Below are 22,872 nucleotides of genomic sequence, written 5' to 3'. Positions count from 1 at the left end.
GGTGCCACCCTGACAGTTGATGTGGACCACCGTCACATTGTCGGACAGGACTCTGACAGCCCAACTGCACACCATCAGTAGAAAGAGCTGTAGCGCCAAACGAACTGCTTTCGTTTCCAGGCAATTGATGGACCCATTCGTCTCTTCCAGCGACCATAGTCCTTGGACTGCCCATGACTGGCAGACCGCTTTCCAACCGGAGAGGCTGGCATCTGTGGTCACTACCACCCACTAAGGAACATAGAGATCCACTCCACGACCCAAGTGTTCCCGAATCAGCCACCAGCCAAGACTGGATCTGGCAGACTGTGTGCAATGGGACTTGAAACTCTTCAGACTTCGGATCCCAACAGGAAAGCAATGCTCTCTGTAACGGTCGCATATGAGCAAACGCCCAAGGGACCAACTCCAGGGTGGATGCCATAGAACTGAGGACCTGCAAATAGTCCCAGACCTTGGGGATAGGAAGCAACAACAGCTGGCGGATTTGTTGCATCAATTTGGAGATCCGTTCCACTTGGAGGAACACCTTCCCCATGTGGGTATGGAACCGGGCTCCCAAGAAGTCCAGTACCTGAGATGGAAGAAGGTTGCTCTTCGCCTGATTGACAAACCTTCCCAGAGATTCTAGGAGACACATAACTCTGTTGACCGCTGCCTCGCAAAGGACTTTCAACTTCACACGGATGAGCCAGTCATCCAGATACGGGTGAACCAGCACACTCTTTTCCGAAGAGCTGTACCACAACCACCATAACCTTGGTGAATGTGTGAGGCGCCGTCGCCAGACTGAAAGGCAGAGCACAAAACTGGAAATGGCTGCCGAGGATCTTGAATCGAAGGAACCTCTGGTGATCCCTGCAAATGGCTGTGTGTAAATACGCTTCAGTCAAGTCCAGGGAAGCCAAGAACTCGCCGCTGCGGACCGCCTCAATGACTGAGTGCAGGGTCTCTATCCAGAAACGTGGAATTTTGAGGGCTCTGTTCACCTTTTTCAGGTCTAGGAATGGCCGGAAGGACCCCTCCTTCTTTGGGACGATGAAGTACGTGGAATAATGCCCTTTCGAGCATTCCGCCTGGGGGACTGGGACGATAGCCCCTAGACCCAGAAGCCGGTCGAGGGTCTGCCATATGAACTGCTCTTTCATGCGAGAACCACAATGGGAGACTAGAAAGAGGTCTCGGATGGGCCAAGCAAATTCCAACACGAAGCCGTGTTTGATTACCTCTAGAACCCACTGGTCGGAGGTTTTCTTGACCCATTCCTCGTAAAAACTGGACAGCCGTCCTCCCACCCTGGGAACCGAGGAATGGGCCGACCGCATCTCATTGAGTGGACTTGGCTCCAAGCGGGCCTTCAGCCTCGAAAGGAATGAGACCAGGGTTGCGCCCTGCCCGCAGGCTGTCGCTGAAACGAAACCTGCACCCTGCTCTACCGGAACCTCTTCTGTCCCCGAAAACGAGAACGGGCCGTAGAGAAGCCCCTGGAAGGTCTAGGCCTGCTCTCCGGGAGCCTATGAACCTTATTTTCCCCCAGCAAGTTGATCAACTGCTCCAAATCTTCCCCAACAAGAAACTTTCCCTTAAAAGGCAAAGAGCTGAACTGGGCCTTGGAAGAGCCATCGGCCGACCAGTTGTGTAACCACAGAAGCCTTCTGGCTAAGACGACAGACGCCATGGTCCTGGAAGAAGTACGTAGTAGGTCATATAAGGCATCCGCCCCATATGCAACCGCCACCTCCAGGCGCTACGCCTGGAAAGATTCCTGAGGTGGGAGGTCTTGTTGAACCCATCGTAGGCTCGCCTGGAGCATAAAGCTATGGCAAACGGCCGCACAGATACCCAGAGCCGAACCTCAAAGATCCTCTTCAGAAGAACCTCGAGCTTCCTATCTTGGAGATCCTTAAGAACCGCCGTTCCAGCCACCGGGATCATGGTCCTCTTTGTGACTACTGACACAGATGTGTCCACCTTGGGAAATCTCAGGAGTTCCAAGATCTCTTCGGGCAATGGGTACAACTTTTCCATCGCTCGACCAACTCTAAGGTCTGCTTCCGTAACATACCATCCCTGGTCATTAACTGTTGAAGCATGGGATCAAGAGGAAAAGTCCTGGATGGAACCCGTAACCCTTCCAGGACTAGACCCACCGAATCCTGGGGAAGGACTTCGTGAGGAAGCTCCACACTGAGCTCTGCCAAGACCCACGGAATAAGCAGGTCCAACTCCTCCTTATGAAACAGGCAAACCACTTTAGGATCATCGCCTTCCAAAGGTGATGCCTTGCCCGGGTCTTCATCCGGATCCCCCCCCCCCCCAGGGAGGGGCAGAGGGGCTGAAAAGGCATCTGACTGACCAGCGCCCGCGGCATCAGTCATGGGGGTCCCTACCCCGGGAAGGGAAGAGCTCTGAAGCTTTTTCACGCGTAGGGATCCCTGGGAATCCTGACCCCTAGGAACCTTATTTGGGGGCCCCTGCAAGGAAGCCCCCTTCTGATGGGCCTGGGTGGCCAGAAATGCTTTGTGCATTAAAAGCACAAAGTCCAATGAAACGGCCTCAGGACAACCCCCCCCCCCCCCCAGGGGATTGTGCTCTCCATCAGAGTCATCATGAGACCGATCCTGCAGGGCCTCAGGGCTGCCAGGGACTTGAGAAAGATCGGGCGTGAGCTCCCCTCTCCCCGACGCTCTTGCCTGCACGTCGGCAAAGGTTTCCAAAATGGCCACCATTCCCGCGCTCAGCGGGAACAGGTCGGCCTGACTGCTCTGACGCTTACTAGCCCCACGGGACTTAGGCAGCCGATCGGAGGTGCCCTCCTTGCCAGAAAGGCACCGAAGACAGAGCCCAGAGTGGGAGAGTTGCGAAACGGACTCCCTACAGGCTACACAGTGAGACAGACGCGGCACAGAGGGCAGGAGGAGGGGGGGTGGAAGAGGCGCATCTAAACAGACTGGAGCAGAAACAACCAGAAACGTGTGCCCTGCAGTCCGAGCGCTCCTGCAGGAAAACGCCGTTGCAGAAATAAACTTCCCTGCTTCGCCCGCGTCTGCCGATAGTCACTGCTTCCCTTCTGCTTTTTTTTTTTTTTTTTTTTTTAAAGAAAACAGGCAGAGTAGCAGCCTGAGCAGGAAACCATAAGAAGGGTAACTGCTGCTTTTTTTTTTTTTTTTTTTTTTAAATCAGACCGGGACTGAGGGGGAGGGACCGGACTACCGGTAATCACCCCCAGTGCCTTACCGTCTTGGAGCCACACGGGATCACCAACCCCAGCTCCTGAACACCTTCAACCAGGGGGGATGGTCCCTCTGGGACCTGCCTATCCCCCCTGGGAGGTTGCTCCTGCTGTTCCGCTTGATCTGTCATTTTTTTTTCTTTAGGACTTAAATTGGCCTTTTTTTTTTTACAAGAGATTTGCCAACACCTCAACAAAAGGTGAAGACCGCAGGTTTTGCACCACCTCCATCTGCTGGAAATAGGGGGTGCACATTTGTGCAACTGCCTGTTCCATCCGAGGCCGCTCCGAAATCGGAGCGGCCTTGGAGGGAACTTTCCTTCCGCCTCCCCTCACCTTCCCCTCCCTAACCCACCCCCCCAGCCCTATCTAAACCCCCCCCTACCTTTGTTGGCAGATTTACGCCTGCAAAAGCAGGTGTAAATCTGCGTGCGCCAGCGGGCTGCTGGCGCACCATCACTCGACCCGGGGGCTGGTCCGGAGGCCTCGACCACGCCCCAGGCCGGCGCCACGTCTCTCTCCACCAATTGATCTTTATCACTTTTCAATTTCACTATACCACTATGGACCTTTCTCTGATGTATCTGAAAAATGTTTTGTCACCTTACTTTATCTCCTTGGCAATCCTTTCCTCCGCCTGACTTTTACTTTCTTGATTTCTTTTTTCGTCTCCTTCAGTTCACCAGATAATCCTCCCTGGGTTCCACTTTTTGGGATCCTTTATATTTCTTAAAAGCTGCTTCTTTTGCTTTTATTACATCAGTCACCTCCTTTGTGAACCAGATTGGTTTCTTATTTTAGTTTACTTTTCTAACATATAGATGTTGCTTTTGTAATTGCTCCTTTTAGTTTGGCCCACTGTTCCACCTCTCCTACTTTCTCCCAGTCTTCAAGTTCTGCCTTCAGATATTTCCCCATTTTGAAGCTGCATATACCGTGTGAAATCTGATGCACAATTAGTAGAGCATTATAAAGCATTTTCACATCAGTTTGATAATTTTACATTTTCTGTGTTGGAACAGCTGCATGTAAACAAATTGAGAGGTGATTGGAATTCAATATTATTACTCTGAACAATGAATATGTTTTCTGAACACTGTTGCCCCTTTTGAGTTAAGAAATTAAATAGCGTTTTGTTAATTGCTCCCATTTGATTGGCTAGATAGACCAATAGAAAAATTTAGAGGAAATTTAAAATAGTTGTCTTTAAAAATGTTTAGGTGGTTTGGTCTGACATTTCTGATGCACTGATTGAGACAATGGAGTTTTTATAACTGTAGTAAATGTTTCCATCCTTTTGGCAACATGGAGCCATTATTTTATTTTTAAATTTTTTTTAGAAATCTCCACTGAAGAAGGCATTCATGTAATGCCAAAACATCAGCGGTGTCTGGAAATCTTGGATGATTTGGTGCCAGTTTGTGAAGACTCAGTTCCACTGCTAGAATCTTCTGGTGTTTCAAGGGATATTTTGAAAAAACTAACTGCTTTCACTGACATTTAACTACATTGTCTTTGGGTTCTTTGACAACAATGTAATAAGTTTCCAAAAGGTTTATCAGGACAAATGCTATTTGCATATTTAAAAAAAATTACAATTTACATTGCATGGTAAGTTATACTACAGGGAAGATTTACTGAAACACCGCAAAGACATTTTTGTCTATTATACCTTGCTTACATCACTAAAAAAAATATTGTTGCTTCACTCCCATTTGTTTAGCATACTATTAGATCGTGGAGAGTGTATGTTTTCTTTTAGATTTTCAAATTCTTAAAGAAGCCACAAGAATTATTAGACAAAATAGTGTTTTCCTAATCATAAGCAATAGAATGAACAAAGAATTTCAGTAACAGAGGAGGATATCAGCTCCATACTCTTGAATGACTAAGACAGCCGTGGAAGTAACAAAGCAAAGCAGCACACAGTGATTTTTGTATTTGTTTTTTTAATCAATCTTCTGGTTCACTGGAGCTAACACTGGGTCTGAGGAGGAAAGGGAAAACCATAGTTGGGTGTTTTTATTCTCTTGACAGACGTCTCTGGACCTACTGAAACTTAGGAGGCCTTACAAGTAGCAGAGATTGGCACTAATGCAGTATATTTGCCAGTTTGATATTTTCTGGTGTGCTGATAGCTGACATGCCAATTATATGGATATGGGGGAAGGATATGGGGAAAATATAGCACAATTATTAGCTGTTAAAAAGGAAGAAAGAGTGGGAAGATAGACTTGAAAGGCTGAGGGGGAAGGGTTTGTTTCTGTTATTTGTTTCTTTAATTATTATGCAGGCTATAAGGGTATGGTAGTATGGGAACATATGCTTTGTCAGGTGTCGTGGGGTTTTAGTATAATGGAAATTTACAGCTTGAGTGCCTGGATCTTGGGTGAGAAAAACAGACTTGGGGTTCACAAAGGCAGGAGGTCTCACTCCCTAGAGTTAGCATCAACAAGGACAACCCTTGGCTTTTGCTGGTCAGAGGTGGTATTCACCCAATTGGTGAGAAAACCAAACCGTGTTCCACTAAGGATTAGATCTAAAATAGCTCCCCCTCTTGTCTGTTCTTGTACCAGCTTTTCCATGAAGCAGTCATTTTATTTCATCTAGTACTTCAATCCCTAATTTTAAATCAGAGACTACTGCAATTGATTTGGACTTCCAGCAGCAACTTTATGCCCATTACAAATGATCCAGAATGCTGCCACCAGAATTTTGACTGGGACACAACTCAGAGACCACATTATAGCTGTATTGATCGATCTTCGCTGTTTACCCATTCCATATAGTATACAGCATAAAATTGTAACCATCATTCACAACCTGATTCAGAAAGATTCATTTATTTGGCTAAATGCTGCCCTCTGCCTCTATAAGCCTGCCAGGCAATTCAGATCTTCAAACAAAAAACATCCTAAAGTCCCAGTTGTCAAATGTGCCAGGCTTGAAGTCACTCAAAAAAAGAGCATTTTCTGTGGCAGGTCCACTTCTGTGGAACTCTATCCCAGACACCCTTCATGATATTGCATAAAAAATAAAACAAAAAAAAAATTTTTTTAAAAGGCTTTAAAAATCTGTGTGTTTACTAAGGCTGATAACTACGCCTTCTTGATCAAGACTTGATTACATACACACACACATTTTTATTCCATTTGACTATTTATATTATGGTGTCTTTTTTTTTTTTTTTTTTTTTTTTAATATGAATGTTTTTAACCATGTAAGCCACCTTGCATTTAAAGAGTGCGGGTTACAAATATTTTAAAATAAATCTAGAAACTTTACCTCCTTGGCATGTTCCCTGCGCCATTGTCTCATCCACGCATAAGACTCTGGAGCTCAGCCTGCCTGTGTGGTATTGCATGAGGAACAAGAAGTATTTCTGGAATGCAACCCTGGAGGTTCTAGATTTCAGTTTCTTACCTAAGAGCCTAAAATATACTCTTCAGAACTTCCCTCCTGCACTTTCCTATGTCATTAGTACCATGTATCATGACACCCTGCTCCTCCCCAGCACTCTCTAAAATCTTATCCAGGTGGCGCGAGACATCTGCTACCTTTGCACCAAGCAAGCAAGTTACCAAGCAATCCTCACATCCACCAGCCTCCCAGCTATATACATATCTAATGATCGAATCATCCACTATAATGGCCACCCTAATCCTTCCCTCCTGGGCACATGACCTTGGAGATACATCCTCAGTGCAAGAGCATAAGGTATCACCTGGAGGGCAGATCCTACCTACAGGATCACTTCCTGCCAGAACACCTTGCTCCTCCAAAGAAGCTTAAGAGCTTCTTGACTGGAATTTATTCTTTTAGATAACACATGTGGTATTACAATTTTGTTTGCTTTAATAAAACTTGATTTAAAAAAAAAAAAAAAAAAAAAAAGCAGGGTCATGCATTTGGATTGCAAACACCCAAGGGAGCGGTACAGTACAGAGAATGAAATAATTCTATGCATGGATCAAAATGAGGTATGGGGATGATCACATCTGATGATCTCAAGATGGCCAAATGCGTGAAGTAGTAGAAGGCAATGGCAAAATCCAGAAAGATGCTTGGCTGCATAGGAAGAGGAATGGTCAGAATAAAAGGAGACAATATTGCCCCTTTAGAAGTCCCTGGAGAGAACTCATTTGGAATACAGTGTACAATTCTGGAAACCACACCTTCAAAAGAATAAAAAATGGAGTTGGTCCAGAGGTGGCTACTACAGTGCTCAGAGATCTTTGCTATAAAGGAAAGATGGGATGGGGAGATTAGAAACATTTAATTACCTCAGAAGTAGCAATGCACAGGAGGCAGGCCTCTTTCAATGGAAAGGAGGCTCTGGAATGAGGTGTCATAGGATGAAAGTGGAACAGACTCCCACTGGAGTTGGTGGAGACAAGGACAGTAACTGAATTCAAGCAAGCATAGGACAAGCTTAAGGGATCTCAGAGATAGTGGTAGGGCTTGTAGAGATGAGCATGGTCTTTTTCTGCCATCATGTTTCTATGAAAAATCAGAATGAATGACATTCCATGGGATTCTGTTAATGAGCATGCCAGAATGCAGCATCCCACTACCAGCTTTAGGGAACACATTAGCCAGGGCTTCAGGTGATAGCCTCAGACTACAATGCACAGTCCCCCATGGATGGGTTTCATATCCTTACATGCTTACCTTCCCATAGTTTGTCGTTGTCACATTCCATTTCCGCACACGGTTTCCATCGTAAGCATAAGAATCTGGGGTATCGCCAACCCCTTCCTATTTATAAAGAGAGCTAACATGAATGTGTAAACTACAAAAAGGTATAATGCATCTAACTTTTCCCTTGCTTCCTTCCACATCACCCCTCTACCCTCTGTATATACTCATACACCTCTAATGTACCGGGCCCTGCTGCTCAGAGTCTCCCCTCAGACATCTGGATGTACATAACCTGACCACATAAGTTATCACTGCCCATCTACCCTCAGCTACAGCTTGGCTGAGAAATGTGGCATGAGGATACATGCTGGCACTGCCTACATACCTTCTAAGTATATTATGACCCTAAGAGATGTGGAGTTAGGTAAGTTAGCATTGCTCACTTACCTCCTTGCTATAGATTACTCTAATGAGACAAGTTGTCTTCCAGTAGTACTCATCTTATTTCATGGGTACACCCTGCCCCTCTGGGAGAAGCAAAGTGAGGGTACATTATAAGGTATGCACCGCTTAGTTTCTAGGCCTCTCTTAAGGAGATGTGGATTAAGTACATTTGCTGGTGCTGCCTGCTTACATCCTGGCTACAATCTAAAATCAGGAAGATGTAGAGCACGGACACACACCGACACTCCCAATATATCCACCTGCTATAGCCTGTGTCGGGAAGATGAGGCGAGGACATACACTGGTACTGTCAGTTTTCCTCCTAGGTACAGCCTGTGTCAGGGAGATGGAGTAAGGATACACACTAGCACTACCCACTTAACGCTGGGGCACAGCTTGTATCTGGGAAAAGTGCAGTGATGACAGATACTGGCGCTACTCACTTACCTCCTGATTAAACCTGCAGTTTAGGGTGCACCAGCCAATCTGCATGAGGCCCTGGGAGGAGATCAAAACCTCATAGAGCCATTTACCTGCCATGAAATAAAACCAAAGAACCACAAACTTCATGCAGCAAGTCCCAAAGAGATAATGAAACACTTAAACCTGCTGAGCTATTCTCTCCTCACATACCAACCTTTAAGGACTCACACAGGACAAGCAAACACTTCAAAAAGGTTTGTGCACATTATTATTTATGTATGTTTGTATTTAAACTAGGCCTTATACGTAAAACAAATAAAAATAAATATTTATTTCTATCCCGCTTCATAAGCAAGTGCTCTCAGCAGATTATGGCATATATATTAGAAACAAATAGATCACAAACAACCAAAAATGTAAAACACACTGTATAATATAATAAACCATGAAGGGCATAACAACTGACTGGATCATCAAACTCATATCAATAGAACTGTAATAAAAAGAACTACTTAACCTAGGGCAGGACTTCCCAAACCTGTCCTGGGAACCCCACAGCCAGTTGAGTTTTCAGGATATCTACAATGAATATGCATGCGCTAAGTTTACATATATTGAGTCTCCATGATATGCAAAGCAGAGTTGCTTACCTGTAAACAGGTGTTCTACAAGGATAGCAGGATGTCAATCTTCACACACTGGTGACATCATCGGATGGATCCCAGCCCAGAACTTTGATCTCAAAGATTCTAGAGCTTTCAAGCATGCCCTATTGAGCATGTACAGCTGTAGTTATCATCCTGCCCCCTAGGATCAAACCATGATATAGCTAATACATGGAGAAACCAACTCCCAAGGGAAGGGGGTGTATTTCATGAGAACTGACATCCTGCTGTCCTCTGTTACAGGTAAGCAACTCTGCTTTCTCAGAGGACAAGCAGGTAGTCCTCACATATGGGTGATTCCCAAGCTATAGGCTACATGTGTAGAACAAAGCAGGCATAGGCCTGTGAGGCAGCTGACCCAAAAATGGGTTTAGGTGTGAAAAAAAAAAAATTGGGTTCTACAAAAGAAAACCATAGAACAGACTGAGGCACAAATACCCAAATAAATAGTAGAAGATATGATGTGAAGTCCATCCAGAAGCATACTTTGCCTCACAGGACTATTACAGTCAGGATTTTGAATCAGCAAACCCTGACAAGCAAAGTAGTTCTAGATCCTCCTGGATATAGGAAAAGACTTAGAAAATCAACCAAGAGAAGAACTCTTGTGCGGTCTTCATCTATATTCCTTCAGTCTCACAAGACAACTGGAAAAAAAAAAAAACTGGGGCCAGAAAGCCTGCCAGAAAGAAACTGTAAGCCAATAGCATCTGAAGGACAGAATGCATTTGCAGAAGCGCACCCAATGATTAGCTGATAAGGCATAAGGGGCAGAAAAACCCAATCAACACAGAAACATAGAAATGAAGGCAGAAAAGGACCAAATGGTCCATCCAGTCTGACAGCAAGCTTATGGTAGTATTTGCCGTGCGGGTTACCCCCATACTTAGTTTCATAGACCGTAAAAGTCGGAGCCCTCATTGGTTGCTTTCTGAATCCCATTCCCCTTTTCCACTGCCGTTGAAGCATGGAGTTGCATTTACAGTATGTAGGCTTACTGGTTAAGGGTAGTAACTGCCGCAACAGCAAGTTACCCCCATGCTCTCTTTTCTTCATTTCCATCCTCTAGTATTAGGGATCTACAGTATTTATCCCATGCCCCTTTGAATTTTTTTCAGTGTTTTTCTTCACTACCTCCACTACCTCCTCCTCGGAAAGGCTTCCCATCCAGCATCCAAGCATCCACCATCCAGCACCCTCTCCGTAAAGAAATATTTCTTGACATTGGTTCTGAGTCATCCTCCTTGAAGTTTTATTTCATAACCCCTAGTTCTACTGATTTGTACTCACTGTAGAGAAGTTTTGGAAATTATATAGAAGTGACATAGATAATCTTGTTTCAATATGAAAAAAATCCTCTATTTTCACAACAGTTGCCTCGCTTAAAATCCCTTTTGGCAACGAATTAACATAATGCATATATGGAAAGATATGCACGTCTTAAACCAAATTGGTTTTTCAACTCCTGAAATGAAAGGATCTTTCCATCTACGGCCAAAATTTAAAGCCACTTTCTTTATAATTTTGGAAAGGCCAGATAGATTAGAAATAGGTATGTCAGGATCAAGATTATATTTAAGTATCAGATAGAATCTTGCTGCCTTGAGCTCATCCGATAAGGAGCTTGGAAGAAAAAAACGGCAACAGTGGCCAGATCTGTAGCAGACCTTACCTGCCAAAGTACCAGACAGATCTGACCACTCAGGACAAACATCAAGAGTGTCAGGGTATAAAAGACAATCCCTGAAATGGGATTGCTAGCTCAAAAACCCCAAGTAGGGACCTAAGCTAGGCCTGAAGATCATCCATGCTCCACCTTATCAAGAAGCCTATCCACGTCATCCACAGGATAGCTCAGGTGACCAGGGAGGCACTTTGGTATGAAACAGCTAAAGACAGTACTGTCCAAAACCTGGTGAAAATAAAAACAGGGAAAAGGTACTGTACTGTTCCCTGCAGGCGTACACCAAGGTAGACCATGACTGCCTTAGCTTTTCTCTCTCCCTCACCCCAACATTCCAACCAGAAGCTGGAAGGAGTGAAGATCGCAAGGAGATAGACCCTGGGGCTACAGGGATAAGAAAAATAAATAAATAATATAGCCTAAACAACTCACTGCTGATTACAGTAGGGCGTACCCTCCCTCCCCCCGAGGTAGACTGCTCAGCATGATAGGAACAGATGAAACTGAGAGTGAACTTCCCAGGAATGAAATCCAGAAACCTTCCACCAAGAGACAGAAAACAGGGATACCAATGGCATCAAGGGTGACCACAGCACTCGATGACAGTCCTGGTCCGGATTGCGACACTCGCAGTCAGTGCCACTACTCTGCCACAACGAGAGCCTAAGGTGCTCGATGGCAACTATGGCAGATGATGGTACCCGCTGATGCCTACGGCACAAAAGGGCTCCTGCCCCCCAGCAAGGGCAATTGACAGCATGCATGGTGCTCAATGGCGCCCTTACGGTGTGGAGGGTGGTCACATACATCGATGGCATCCAGGGCGCCCTGGCACCTTCATGCATCTAGGGTGACCATGGCACTCAATTGAAAAGGAAGAGAAAAAATAAAAAATAAAGACTACCGTAAGGAAAAAAAAATAGCTGCAGCTCTAAGGGGAAAAAAAAAAAAAACTGAGGAAAGCAAAACACTAAATACCATGACCACATGGCTCTGCAGGAAAAAAAAAAAAAAGTGTGAGGGACACTGCTAGGGGGCAGAGTGATAAATACAGTTGCAGATACTCAGTAGGGCATGTTTGAAAGCTCTAAAGTTTTTTAGATCAACGTTTTGGGCTGGGCTCAATCTGATGTCACCCACGTGCGAAGTCTATCATCATGCTTGTCCTCGGAGAAATTTATTTCATAGTAACATAGTAATGATGGCAGAAAAAGACCAAAATGGTCCATCCAGTCTGCCTAGCAAGCTTCCCAAGGCAGTAACTGCCACTCCGTGCAGGTTACCCCCAAGCTTTTTCATTCACTCCCATCCCTCTAGCCTTTAGGGATCCACAGTGTTTATCCCACGCCCCTTTGAAATCCTTCACAGTTTTAGTCTTCACCACTTCTTCAGGAAGGGCGTTCCAGGCATCCACCACCCTCTCCATGAAGAAATATTTCCTGACATTAATTCTAAGTCTTCCTCCCTGGAATTTCAAATCGTGATCCCTAGTTCTACTAAATTTTGCAATGGAAAACATAGAAACATAGAAATGACGGCAGAAAAAGACCAAATGGCCCATCCAGTTTGCCCAGCAAGCTGCCACACTTATTTTCCCATACTTATCTGTTTCACCGACCACTAAGTTCAGGGCCCTTGTTGGTAATTGTTTGATTCGAATTTCCTGCCACCCCTGCCATTGATGCAGAGAGTAATATTGGAGTTGCATCAAAGGTGAAGCATAAGGCTTAATGGTTAAGGGTAGTAACCACTGCATTAAGCAAATTACCCCAATGCTTGTTTACCCAGACTGCACAGATCAATGCCTTGTTGGATGTTGTCTGAAAATAAATCCTCTTTTCCACATTTCCTCCTGCCTTTGAAGCAGAGAGCAATGCTGTATATGCATTCAAAGTGAAGTATCAGGCTTAATTGGTTTAGGGTAGTAACCACCGCAATAAACAAGCTACCCCCATGCTTGTTTATCCAGACTGTATAGTTCAGTCTTTGTTGGTTGTTGTCTGAATACAAATCCTCTTTTCCACACTTCCCCTTGCCATTGAAGCAGAGAGTAATGTTGGAGTTTCATTAACCATGTGAAGGCTTATTGAGAAAGGGTAGTATTCACCAGGTAGTAGCCACCATTCCAGCAAGCCACTTCCATGGCTCTTCTCTTTGTTGTTGACCATGGATCATTAAAACCTTTCAAGTATCTAAAGGTTTGTATCATAATCACCTCTGCTCTTCTCCAAGGTATACATATTCAGGTTCTTCAACCTCTCCTCATAAGTCATTCGATGAAGACCACCCACCATTTTGGTCGCCCTTCTCTGGACCACCTCCATCCTGTCTCTGTCCCCTTTGAGATAAGGTTTCCAGAACTGAACACAGTACTCCAGTTGAGGCCTCACCAAGGACCTGTACATTGTGGATATCCTGAAAACCCGACTGGCTATAAGGTTCCCAGGACAAGTTTGGGAAGCTCTAACTAGGGAAACAGTGGGGACAGTGTAAAATAAATAAAAATTGAGGTACACATATCACTCACAAATACAAGACACTGTCACAAGATATATATAATGAGGTCCATGCTTAGAAGCATTTATCCATATAATTCAGAAGTTATCCAGCTAAATGATTATTTGGGCACTTATCCAGCTAAATTCTAGTTGGACAACTTATTATATGGCTAAAACTTGGCTGGATAAGTTATAGGCATTCCGGAGGCTGTTGTAGGCTAAAAACACCCCTGCAGGGTATAATTGGGAAGAGTTGAGTTAGCTGATAGGTGTATCTGGCTAACTTTAGGATAGCTGGGTATATTCAATGGCAAGCTCGCACCACTCAATATACAGGCCAGGTTAGCCAGATACTTTTATCTGGGGAACTAGCGAGCCGCACAGCATCTGAATATTATATATATATGCCAATAATAATCTAGATAATATATGTAAAGCACTTTGGAAGGACTGGGCCTGACATTAGTTCCAACTTCAGTAGAGAGATTACATCAAGGAAAGAGATATATTGTATATATGTTATACATAGCTGTCTCCCGATTCCAAAATGAGAAGGAAAGCCCACAGCTATCACTCAAACACTACAAAGAATGTTTTCTCAATTTTGTCTTAATTTATCCCCAAGTCTCCTGCTTCACAACTTCCTAAAGGGCTAAGAGTCAGGATAATAGCATCACCCTAGAAGGATCAGTCTTTTCCTGGTCTCCAGCTCACAAAATATACCCAAAACAGCAAGGGCAGTTCCATTACACCTCATGTAAGAATCTTAATGTTCATACAGCTGCTGCCTCACTGGGCATATTCCACAATCTTACCACAGGGCCAGCACTATGGCCCAGCAGCAGTGCAAGGTGCTGCCATATGGAAGACCTGTATTCGATTATAAAGTCAGGCTTCTACTCTTTGGCCAGCTGTGACAAGGCTGGCTATGTAGATAATGTTCATAGTCCTCAGAGGATGGGAGGGAGTAACAAGCAATCTTAGCAAGATTCAGTGTGCAGGTATACAGAGTTTCAGAGATTTATGGCCCCAGCTAAGGACTGTCATTGCACTGGCTTGACCAGATAGGAGGGAGAGAGTTAAAAATGAGGAAACAATTTAGTTAGTTGTGAATGAAGGTTGATGACACCATAGCCCTTAAGAGATCAGTTCAGACTGAGCTGGAAATCAAAAAAGGAGCAGGTGCCATGGGACAAAAATATAATCAACTCTCACTGGAGCACACAGCTAACCTGGGTGCGGATCAATACAAGTAAGCTCTTTCCTACAAGAAAAATGCTAGCATGCAATGAGCTGGGGTATTAAACCTGTCCTTAGTAATGCCATTGAAGTGTACATGGTGAAAAAAAACCCAGCACCATCTCACACATGTTCCTATGTAGGCCTGTGTCATTCCTGCTTACCTCTGTATACGCAGGTTGTAGCTCTGATAGAACTGAAATTACTGTGTCCAATCACCTAAACAAAGAGGCAAGAACAGGTGGTTACAAAACCAGCATCCAAGGCATTAAATCCCCGACTTCTGAGGTCACTAGATGTACAGACTACTCGCTCCACACTCATGGAGTGTCATGCAGCCCTACATGAGTTTGTTTAATATTCAGCTCTGGCTGCTGCTCTTTGGTCTGCCTGAGCAAGCTTCAGGTCTCCTCCATGAATCTGGGCAGCCCATATACTGATCTCGTGGAACATCATATGGTTGGTTTACAGAAGCATTAGGTGGTGTTCTGGAGAAGTAATAAAATTACACTGGTTTTGACAATGATATGCTCTGCCTCTAAAATGTGTATTCTCAATTTTGTCCCAGGGACTTCATAACTAGCCATATTTTCATAACAACCATAGAGAATTTGCATGTAGGAAATAACCTCATACTCTTCATAAACAGTCTCCTCTAGAATGGCAGAAACCCATCCCACTCAAGCTCTATACTCACCCCCAGGAGGTCATCATCAACGAGAAGCAAGCCCTCAAAGCCATTGGTGTGATCAAGAACCACTGTGGAGGGTCCCAATCTTCCTTCTCCTACTGGATCTAAAGTAAACAACAGTTATATTTTACAAACAAGAAGGCACTTCCCAAGCTTTCCTGCCCATCGTTACACTCCGGACAAGCTGAAATACTTCTGTATGACACAAAGAGGCAGTGAAATGAAGAGATATAAAGAAACCTATAGTGCACAGAGTAACACTACACTGTTCAAAAGCACTCTGCGTCAAAGGAGGCATTTAGACTCCAAATAGTTACTTGTAAAAAAAAAAAAAAAAAAAAAGTCTTCATACCCATTTTTCACAGTGTCTAAAAATTATAAATAAAATCAATGAAAGACCTACTTTAATGTATTGATAGAATACACTCTACATTTTCATCATGAAAGATCAGTCATAGAAATATTCAAAAAAGGTCTTCATACCCCTTGACTCAATATTTGGGGGAACTCCTTCTGCAGCAATAACAGCCATAAACCATTAAGGATAAGCATCTACCAACTTTATACATTGGGATGGTACAGTTTTTGCCTATTCTTATTGGCAGGATAAAGTTTATGCATTCCCACCAGATGTTGGCATTCCCACATCTGGTGGGAATGCTCCAAGATTTAGCCATACTGGCAGACTATTATGGAGTGGCTGAGATCAATCTTATATAAGCCACTTATACTGGACCCAATTAATATTCTTTTATTTGCCCCTGTGGCTTATTTGGACTCCAATCAGCAGAAATTTTGCTCTCACTTGATGACTGCTTCTCAACTGACACAACACTGGAAGTCTGCGACAGTGCCCACTTTGCCAGAAGTATTGATTAGGCTGCGCAAACATCAAAAGGTTAGCTTACTTGACGGCGGTAAAGCACAATCAGTTAATCTCCTTTCAAAAAGTTTGGAAGCTATTTACGAATAGTGACATTTTGCCCCCATAATTACAATTAGCATCTTCTATGTCACCTATCCTATCATCTAAGGCAAGCTGGAATATTCCCAGTCCCAATCCTTAAACTAGTGAGTTAGAGTTCTTAAAATAACAAGTTGGAGCTCTTATACACCTCATATGCTATTTCATGACATTCTCATTGCCTATGAATCTGTACACAGAACAATGACGATATCATTAAATGTGATCTGTTACCTGGGGTATATGATTTCAGCATTATGCACTTACCTCAGTCTCCCAATTATCATTATTCTTATACAGCAATTATAATACCTAAGTATGCAACTATTGATGAGATACTATAAGAGGACAGAGATGTTCTGCTCTATTAGTTATATGCAATTTATTATTATTATATCGAAAGCTGCTCTTCCTTTCCGGGGGGGGGGGGGAGGAGTGGGAAAACTCAATTCAATCAACTTTATTTCCAATCATTGTATATCAATTAACTGTCTTTGCACTATATTGGCATTTCCGGTTGTTGTGTTATGCTTTCTGTAATTCTATGTATGTGGGGCTGCCGAAAAATCAAATCAGAGTCTTGCAATTATTGCAAATTCAGCAGCACATCTGATTACAAAAATTCCATCACAGGAACACATCACTCCCCAACTTAGGCAATTGCATTGGTTACTGGTTCCCCAACGGGAAAAATTTAAAATTTTTCTTTTTAAATCTCTCTGGGAAGTCCCCCCGCTTACATAACCAAACTGTTTACATGGTATCGCCTTTCTTGTGCCTTATGCTCTGTTACAGTGCATCTTTTGGAGATTCCAACAATAAAGGAGATCCGATTACAAACACTAGAAATCAAGCATTGTTGGTAATAGGTCCAAAGCTTTGAAACGATTTAGCAGCAGAACTGTGTTCACTTGATTTGAAAATTTTCAGAAAGTCGCTCAAGGCCCTCTTATTTATAAAGGCCTTTGATTGATCCAGAACTGTGCGTGTCTTACTGTTCTGGACCTTGTCTTATTTTATGTTGACTATGTTATCCGCTAAGCATGATTTTATTATTATAAGCAGACTAAAAATATTTTACGTTAATAACTGTACTGTAATTGATCCTGTAAGATTGAGACTAACATGTTTACACACCTAAATTTTTGGTTAACTATTAAAACCTGAAAATGGTTTATAGATAACATTCTTCAGAGCCTGTCCAAATGAAAAGAAATAATCAATTGCTGGTAGAATAAAACGACTGTACTAAGGTTCTAAAATCAGAGGGATCCAAAAAAGAGGTCTAATATGTCAAAGTAGCTTTAATTTAAAATACCCAGAGGAGAGAACAGATTGCCGCTGGGCAGTATAATGCAGGAATTCCTAAAATTTTTGCTTGTTCGACAAACAAAAATAGGATCCCCATTAACTAAAACGGAGGTCAAACTAGTTGGTCTTGTTTTCCGCGAAAACCACAGGGCTTTTGATTTAGAAAAAAGCTTGAATGAGCTAGGCTTTCACTTATACAAGTGTCTCATTTAAGAGAAAGTTCAATTTAAGTGAGTTGCCTCTCTGCAGAAAAAGGTTTGGTGTAAAAATGTGGATTATACAATGGACTCATCATATTTGTGTGCACAACATTTTAAGTTGTGCAAAACCCAGATAAAAAAAGTATTTTTAAACAATCTCCATACCTCATGCAGACTTAAATACTCACAACTACTCATTTCCTTCTATTTCCTCATTTATTCATAGCAGTGCTTTACAATCAAAGCTGGAAGCTAAAGTAATACAGGGAATATTTCTATCACTAGGCCCAGATGACCAGAACTTTGAATATCTCCTCCCATCATCAAACTCACAGATCATCTCCCACTGGAGCATCTTCCTTCTGTCATGAGCTTTGCAAAACATCACAACCCTACCACTTGGTGCATCACTTACCTTACCATCCAACTCCTGTAGCAAACCCTGTACATTTCCCCCCATCACCAGCCTTGGAGCATATCCACATAACACCACTCACTTCCTGTCAAGCTTTCGGAGCATCTCCCATCCCTACCATCCACTTCCTACTGCCAAGTTCTTGAAGCTAGGGCTGTCCAATCCAGGAGAGAACTCCCTCTGAAAATACCAGGGAGAAGGGACATCCCCTCCAAAGATGGGCTCTCTTCCTCCCCATAATTCCTTCCTGGGTCCTCATCCCCTCTACTCCTATATTCAGCCCCTCACCTCACCTTATTCAATAGGTTTCAGTTCCAGGCCCAGCAGAGATTTTAAGGTGGCATTGGCAATAGAAGGAAAAATCCACACAGGGTCTCTGAACTGGCAGGCAATCACAGGTCCTCCAGCAGCCCCACCCTCTCCTTTCACATAGGTTTACTGTTACTAAGAAAAGACTCTTGCAATAGGCAGGATCACCACAGGCCTTGCTAGTAACTTCCAACTCACAGACCCCATGCTGATTTTTCCTACTACTGCTGCCACTACCTGAAGATCTCCACCCATCAGCCCAGATTTTAGTGTCCCTTATTGCAAAGATGCTCCGTGCAGCTGCACACTCCAAAACCCTTCCCTGCTTGGAACATCTCTCACCTGTACCATCCACCTCCTAATGTCCGGCTCTCTGACCACCTCTTGCCATTTGGCTCTCTGAGCAATTAGGACCTATACACCATCCACCTCATGGACAGTCTTACCCTTATTGTTTTCTTCATCATCACTGGTGAGCAGCTGCTCCAGATGCTCCTGCAGGTTCTGGAATGACAAGGGCTTCCTGGATACAGAAAGGGAAGACGTGTTCAGCATGCACTGCATGGAGAATTAAAGAACATCTTCTAAATAAGCTTTCAACTACTTATTTATTTATTTAGGTACAATCTTGGAGTATTGGGAAATTATGGTTTCAATTTTTTTAAAACCCCCATTACCACCCTCATGCATTTTGCACCCAATTTCTGATGGCAATTCTGATTTGAGCAAGGAACACAGTAAACAATTTGCAAGAATGTTTATCATGCTTGTTTATGTGTAAAACATCCAGTTATGCTATAGAAAAGATGAGCATATATATATATATATTAAATACATCTAATATTTAAAAAATTACAAATACTAAAACTACAGAAATATATAGAGGCATTTGCACTAAGCATTTTTCCCCATAGATTAAAAAATGGGAAAATCCATTAGTAAATCAGGCCCACAGTAGAAATAGGTGTGCTACTAAAGGACAGCCTGGGGACAGTGCGATGCTCAGTGGCACTTAAATTCTCTTTATGGCAGCGTACAGACCTACTCACTCAAGATCAGTGTGCTGGGTTGAAACTGATTGTTCAAACAAACTCCCCAGTATATCCAATCAATCTTTAGAATGATACTGCCATATACACCCTTGTTTATAAAGTGAATTAGTTTGGTACATCACTTGGACAACAAAACTTACAGAGAATACTTTGAGTAGTGTTAAAACATTCGATTGAAGATTCTTTTGAGAGAATAACCCCTAAGGAAGGTGCTAAATCGAAACTTGTACAGGTCAGGGACTTTCATTTGTCACGAAGAAATATCGGGTCATAAAAAAGAAAAATACTTAGCATAGAGAGAGTATCTTCATTTTGGTGGTGTATATGATGCAGTTTCGCACAATAGGAGAAAGTTTGAACACATATATAGGTACTTATAAAAAATGAATTTTACTGCTAGAATTTACACCATTATATAAAAAAAAATAGGATGGAGGAGGTTTGTTTATGGTTATAAAAAGACATATAGTGAGGCATCCTGGATGGAGGCACACTGATAATACATGAAAACTACCTCATTCCATTCAAAAACATTTTTCTAACAAATGTTTTTGTATTAATTCACTTTATAAACAAGGGTGTTTATGGCAATATCATTCTACAGATTGATTGGATATACTGGGGAGTTTGTGTGTGAATAAAGAGAACTTAGACATGGTAATTTGCTTGGAGCACATCTGGGGACCTAGCACAGGGGAAAAAAAACAAACAAAAACTAATCTAGATTCAGTTTCCAGCTCAGGTCTTCTGCTCCCCATCTCATCCAGGCTTGGAAAGATGTGGAGGCATCACTAACAGCCGGAAGGGGAAGGGAGTCTCAGTCACCATGCAAGGACTCTGGAAGCGGGCGCCTAGGCTGTCACTGCAGTAACTGCACTAGCTTAAGTTGAATGGGGATACAAAATCCCTGGGTAGTTGTGGTGCCAGATCCCAGACTAGAGATCTAAACATAATTTAAAATGTTAATTGTTTAAACAAGAAGGGGCTGGCAGCCACTCAATACAACCCTTTCTCCCTGCACGGAGATGTGTCAATGCATTGGTGTATGCTCCTCAAATTGGCCAACAGTAGTCTGGCCCGCCCCAACATGGGGCCTAAGAGAGCCACACAACCGGTCCGAAGCATCAAAGGCAGCCACAGCCAAATCTGCAGAGTATCTCCCGCCCATACCTTCCTCCCATCATCAGCTTTGCACAGCATGTCCAACCCCTATAAGCCTGCTGCACCACCCACCTGTACTATCCACCTCATTGAGCATCCTCTGCCCTTACTGTCCATGTCTCATCACCAACCTCTAAGAGCATTTCCCCTTCAATATCACTCACTTTCTGAGAGTCTCCTATCCCTACCACCCATCTTCAGGCTTTTACAGCATCTCCCACCCCTACTACCAACCTCCTATTCGCAGGCTCTTAGAGGACTGGTCCTAAACCAATTGACATCTGGAACAGAGATTCACTCCCTCCAAAAATTCTGGGGGAGGAGGACATTCCCTCAACCATGGGGGCAGGCCACGAGAGCTGCACAGCCAACTGAATAGTACCGAACGCAGGTGCCTGCCAAACTCATTCCCTCAGCCGTGGCCCAACTCACTCTCACCTGCCCTGGCAGCTATTATTAAATGGACTAAATGGTAAAACTTTACTTACTGTTTATGATTTTACATCCTTACCCCAGATCCTGCTCTGAAGAATGACAGCAGAAAGGCAACATCATTTCTTCCTGTTAATCCCAAGGGTGGCCAACTCCAGCTCTCAGAACACAAAAACGGGCCTGGTTTTCAGGATATCCACAATAAATTATGCATGAGATAGATTTTCATACACTGATGGTAGTGCATGCAATCTCTCTCATGCATATTCATTATGAATATCCTGTGGCTCGAGGATTGGGCTTCCTACTTATTCTGAAGCAAGGCTGGGACCTAGAATCATCAGCCTTCATTCCTAATTAACAGGGCAGGAAAATTGGTTCTTACCTGCTAATTTTAGTTCCTGGAATACCACCTTTCAGTCCAGACAAGTGGGTTTATTGCAACCCTAGCAGCAGTTGGAGGCAGAAAACTAAAGTCTGAGGCACTGCTACAAACAGAGTGCCACCTGCAGTCCCTCAGTACTGAGCTGTACCCAAGCCAAGATGTGTAACTCCAAACCACCAGGATCTCTTCCTGGAAAAACTTGGTTGCTTTGGCTTTCTTCCGTGTTGCCATGAGATCGAACAGGGGTTCTCCCTACCTGTGCCGAAGGACTGTAAAGGCCTCTGGCGACAACTTCCATTCTCCTGGATCCAGTTGTTGCCTGCTAAGATAGTCCATACCTGCTACGTGAGACACGGCGAGAGCCGCTAGATGAAGCTCCGCCCAAAGAGCTCAATGAACCTCCTGAGCCACCAAATGACTCTTCGTTCAACCCTGCCAATCGATATAGGCCACTGTCGTTGTATTGTCCGAGAACACATGTACTGCCCAGTCCTCAATCCAAGGGTGAAAGAATAGAGCCCTCCACACTGCCCTTGTTTCCAGACGGTTGATCGACCAAGACGCTTCCACTAGGGACCACTGCCCTTGGGCCGGCAATCCTTGACCACACCGCTCCCCAACTGCTGAGACTGGAATCCGTGGTCACTACCATTCTGTCCGGAACCTTCAGATCAATTCTCTTCTCCAAACTGGACCTCAATTGCCACCACGAGAGACTGGACATGGCCTCTTCCCTGGAGAGGCAACAGCACTTGAAACTCCTCCAACATTGGATTCAGATGAGATAGGAGAGCTTTCTGTAAGGGACGCATGTGTGCAAAAGCCCGTGGCACCAGATCTAGCGTAGAAGCCATGACCCTAGGACCTGCAAATAATCCCAGACCTTGGGGACCAGCAGGGTCCCTCAAACAAACCACTTGCAACTGCAATTTGAAGAATCCTTTCTGGAGGGGAACACCTTGCCCACCAGGGTGTTTAATCTTGCACCCAGATAGTCCAAGGACTGAGAAGAGACCAGCTGATTCTTTGCCAGATATATCTCCAGCTAGGGGACTCCAGGTGCTCAGTCCACTTGCCAAATGGAGGCGAAGCACTCCCGCTTCAGGACTTCGCCCGAATGAGCCAA

The 22,872-nt window shown here is 43.8% G+C and overlaps 1 protein-coding gene across 2 annotated transcripts in view; it reads right to left on the bottom strand.

Annotated features, from left to right (window-relative positions):
- Positions 1-22,872, bottom strand: part of RNF123 (ring finger protein 123) — a 454,378-nt gene that overhangs the window by 403,478 nt on the left and 28,028 nt on the right. For both annotated transcript variants that reach the window (XM_029599662.1, XM_029599663.1), the window contains exons 4-8: positions 19,163-19,239; positions 15,524-15,621; positions 14,991-15,045; positions 8,765-8,850; positions 7,904-7,990 (exon numbers count right to left, since the gene is read on the bottom strand). In XM_029599662.1, the coding sequence (XP_029455522.1) occupies positions 7,904-7,990; positions 8,765-8,850; positions 14,991-15,045; positions 15,524-15,621; positions 19,163-19,239 (403 nt within the window). The remainder of the gene's footprint in view (positions 1-7,903; positions 7,991-8,764; positions 8,851-14,990; positions 15,046-15,523; positions 15,622-19,162; positions 19,240-22,872) is intronic.

This window comes from Rhinatrema bivittatum, chromosome 4 (genome assembly GCF_901001135.1).
Source record: "Rhinatrema bivittatum chromosome 4, aRhiBiv1.1, whole genome shotgun sequence".
NCBI classification, from domain to species: domain Eukaryota; kingdom Metazoa; phylum Chordata; class Amphibia; order Gymnophiona; family Rhinatrematidae; genus Rhinatrema; species Rhinatrema bivittatum.
The sequence above is the reverse complement of the archived record's forward strand: the minus strand, read 5'-3'. Positions and strand labels throughout refer to the sequence as shown.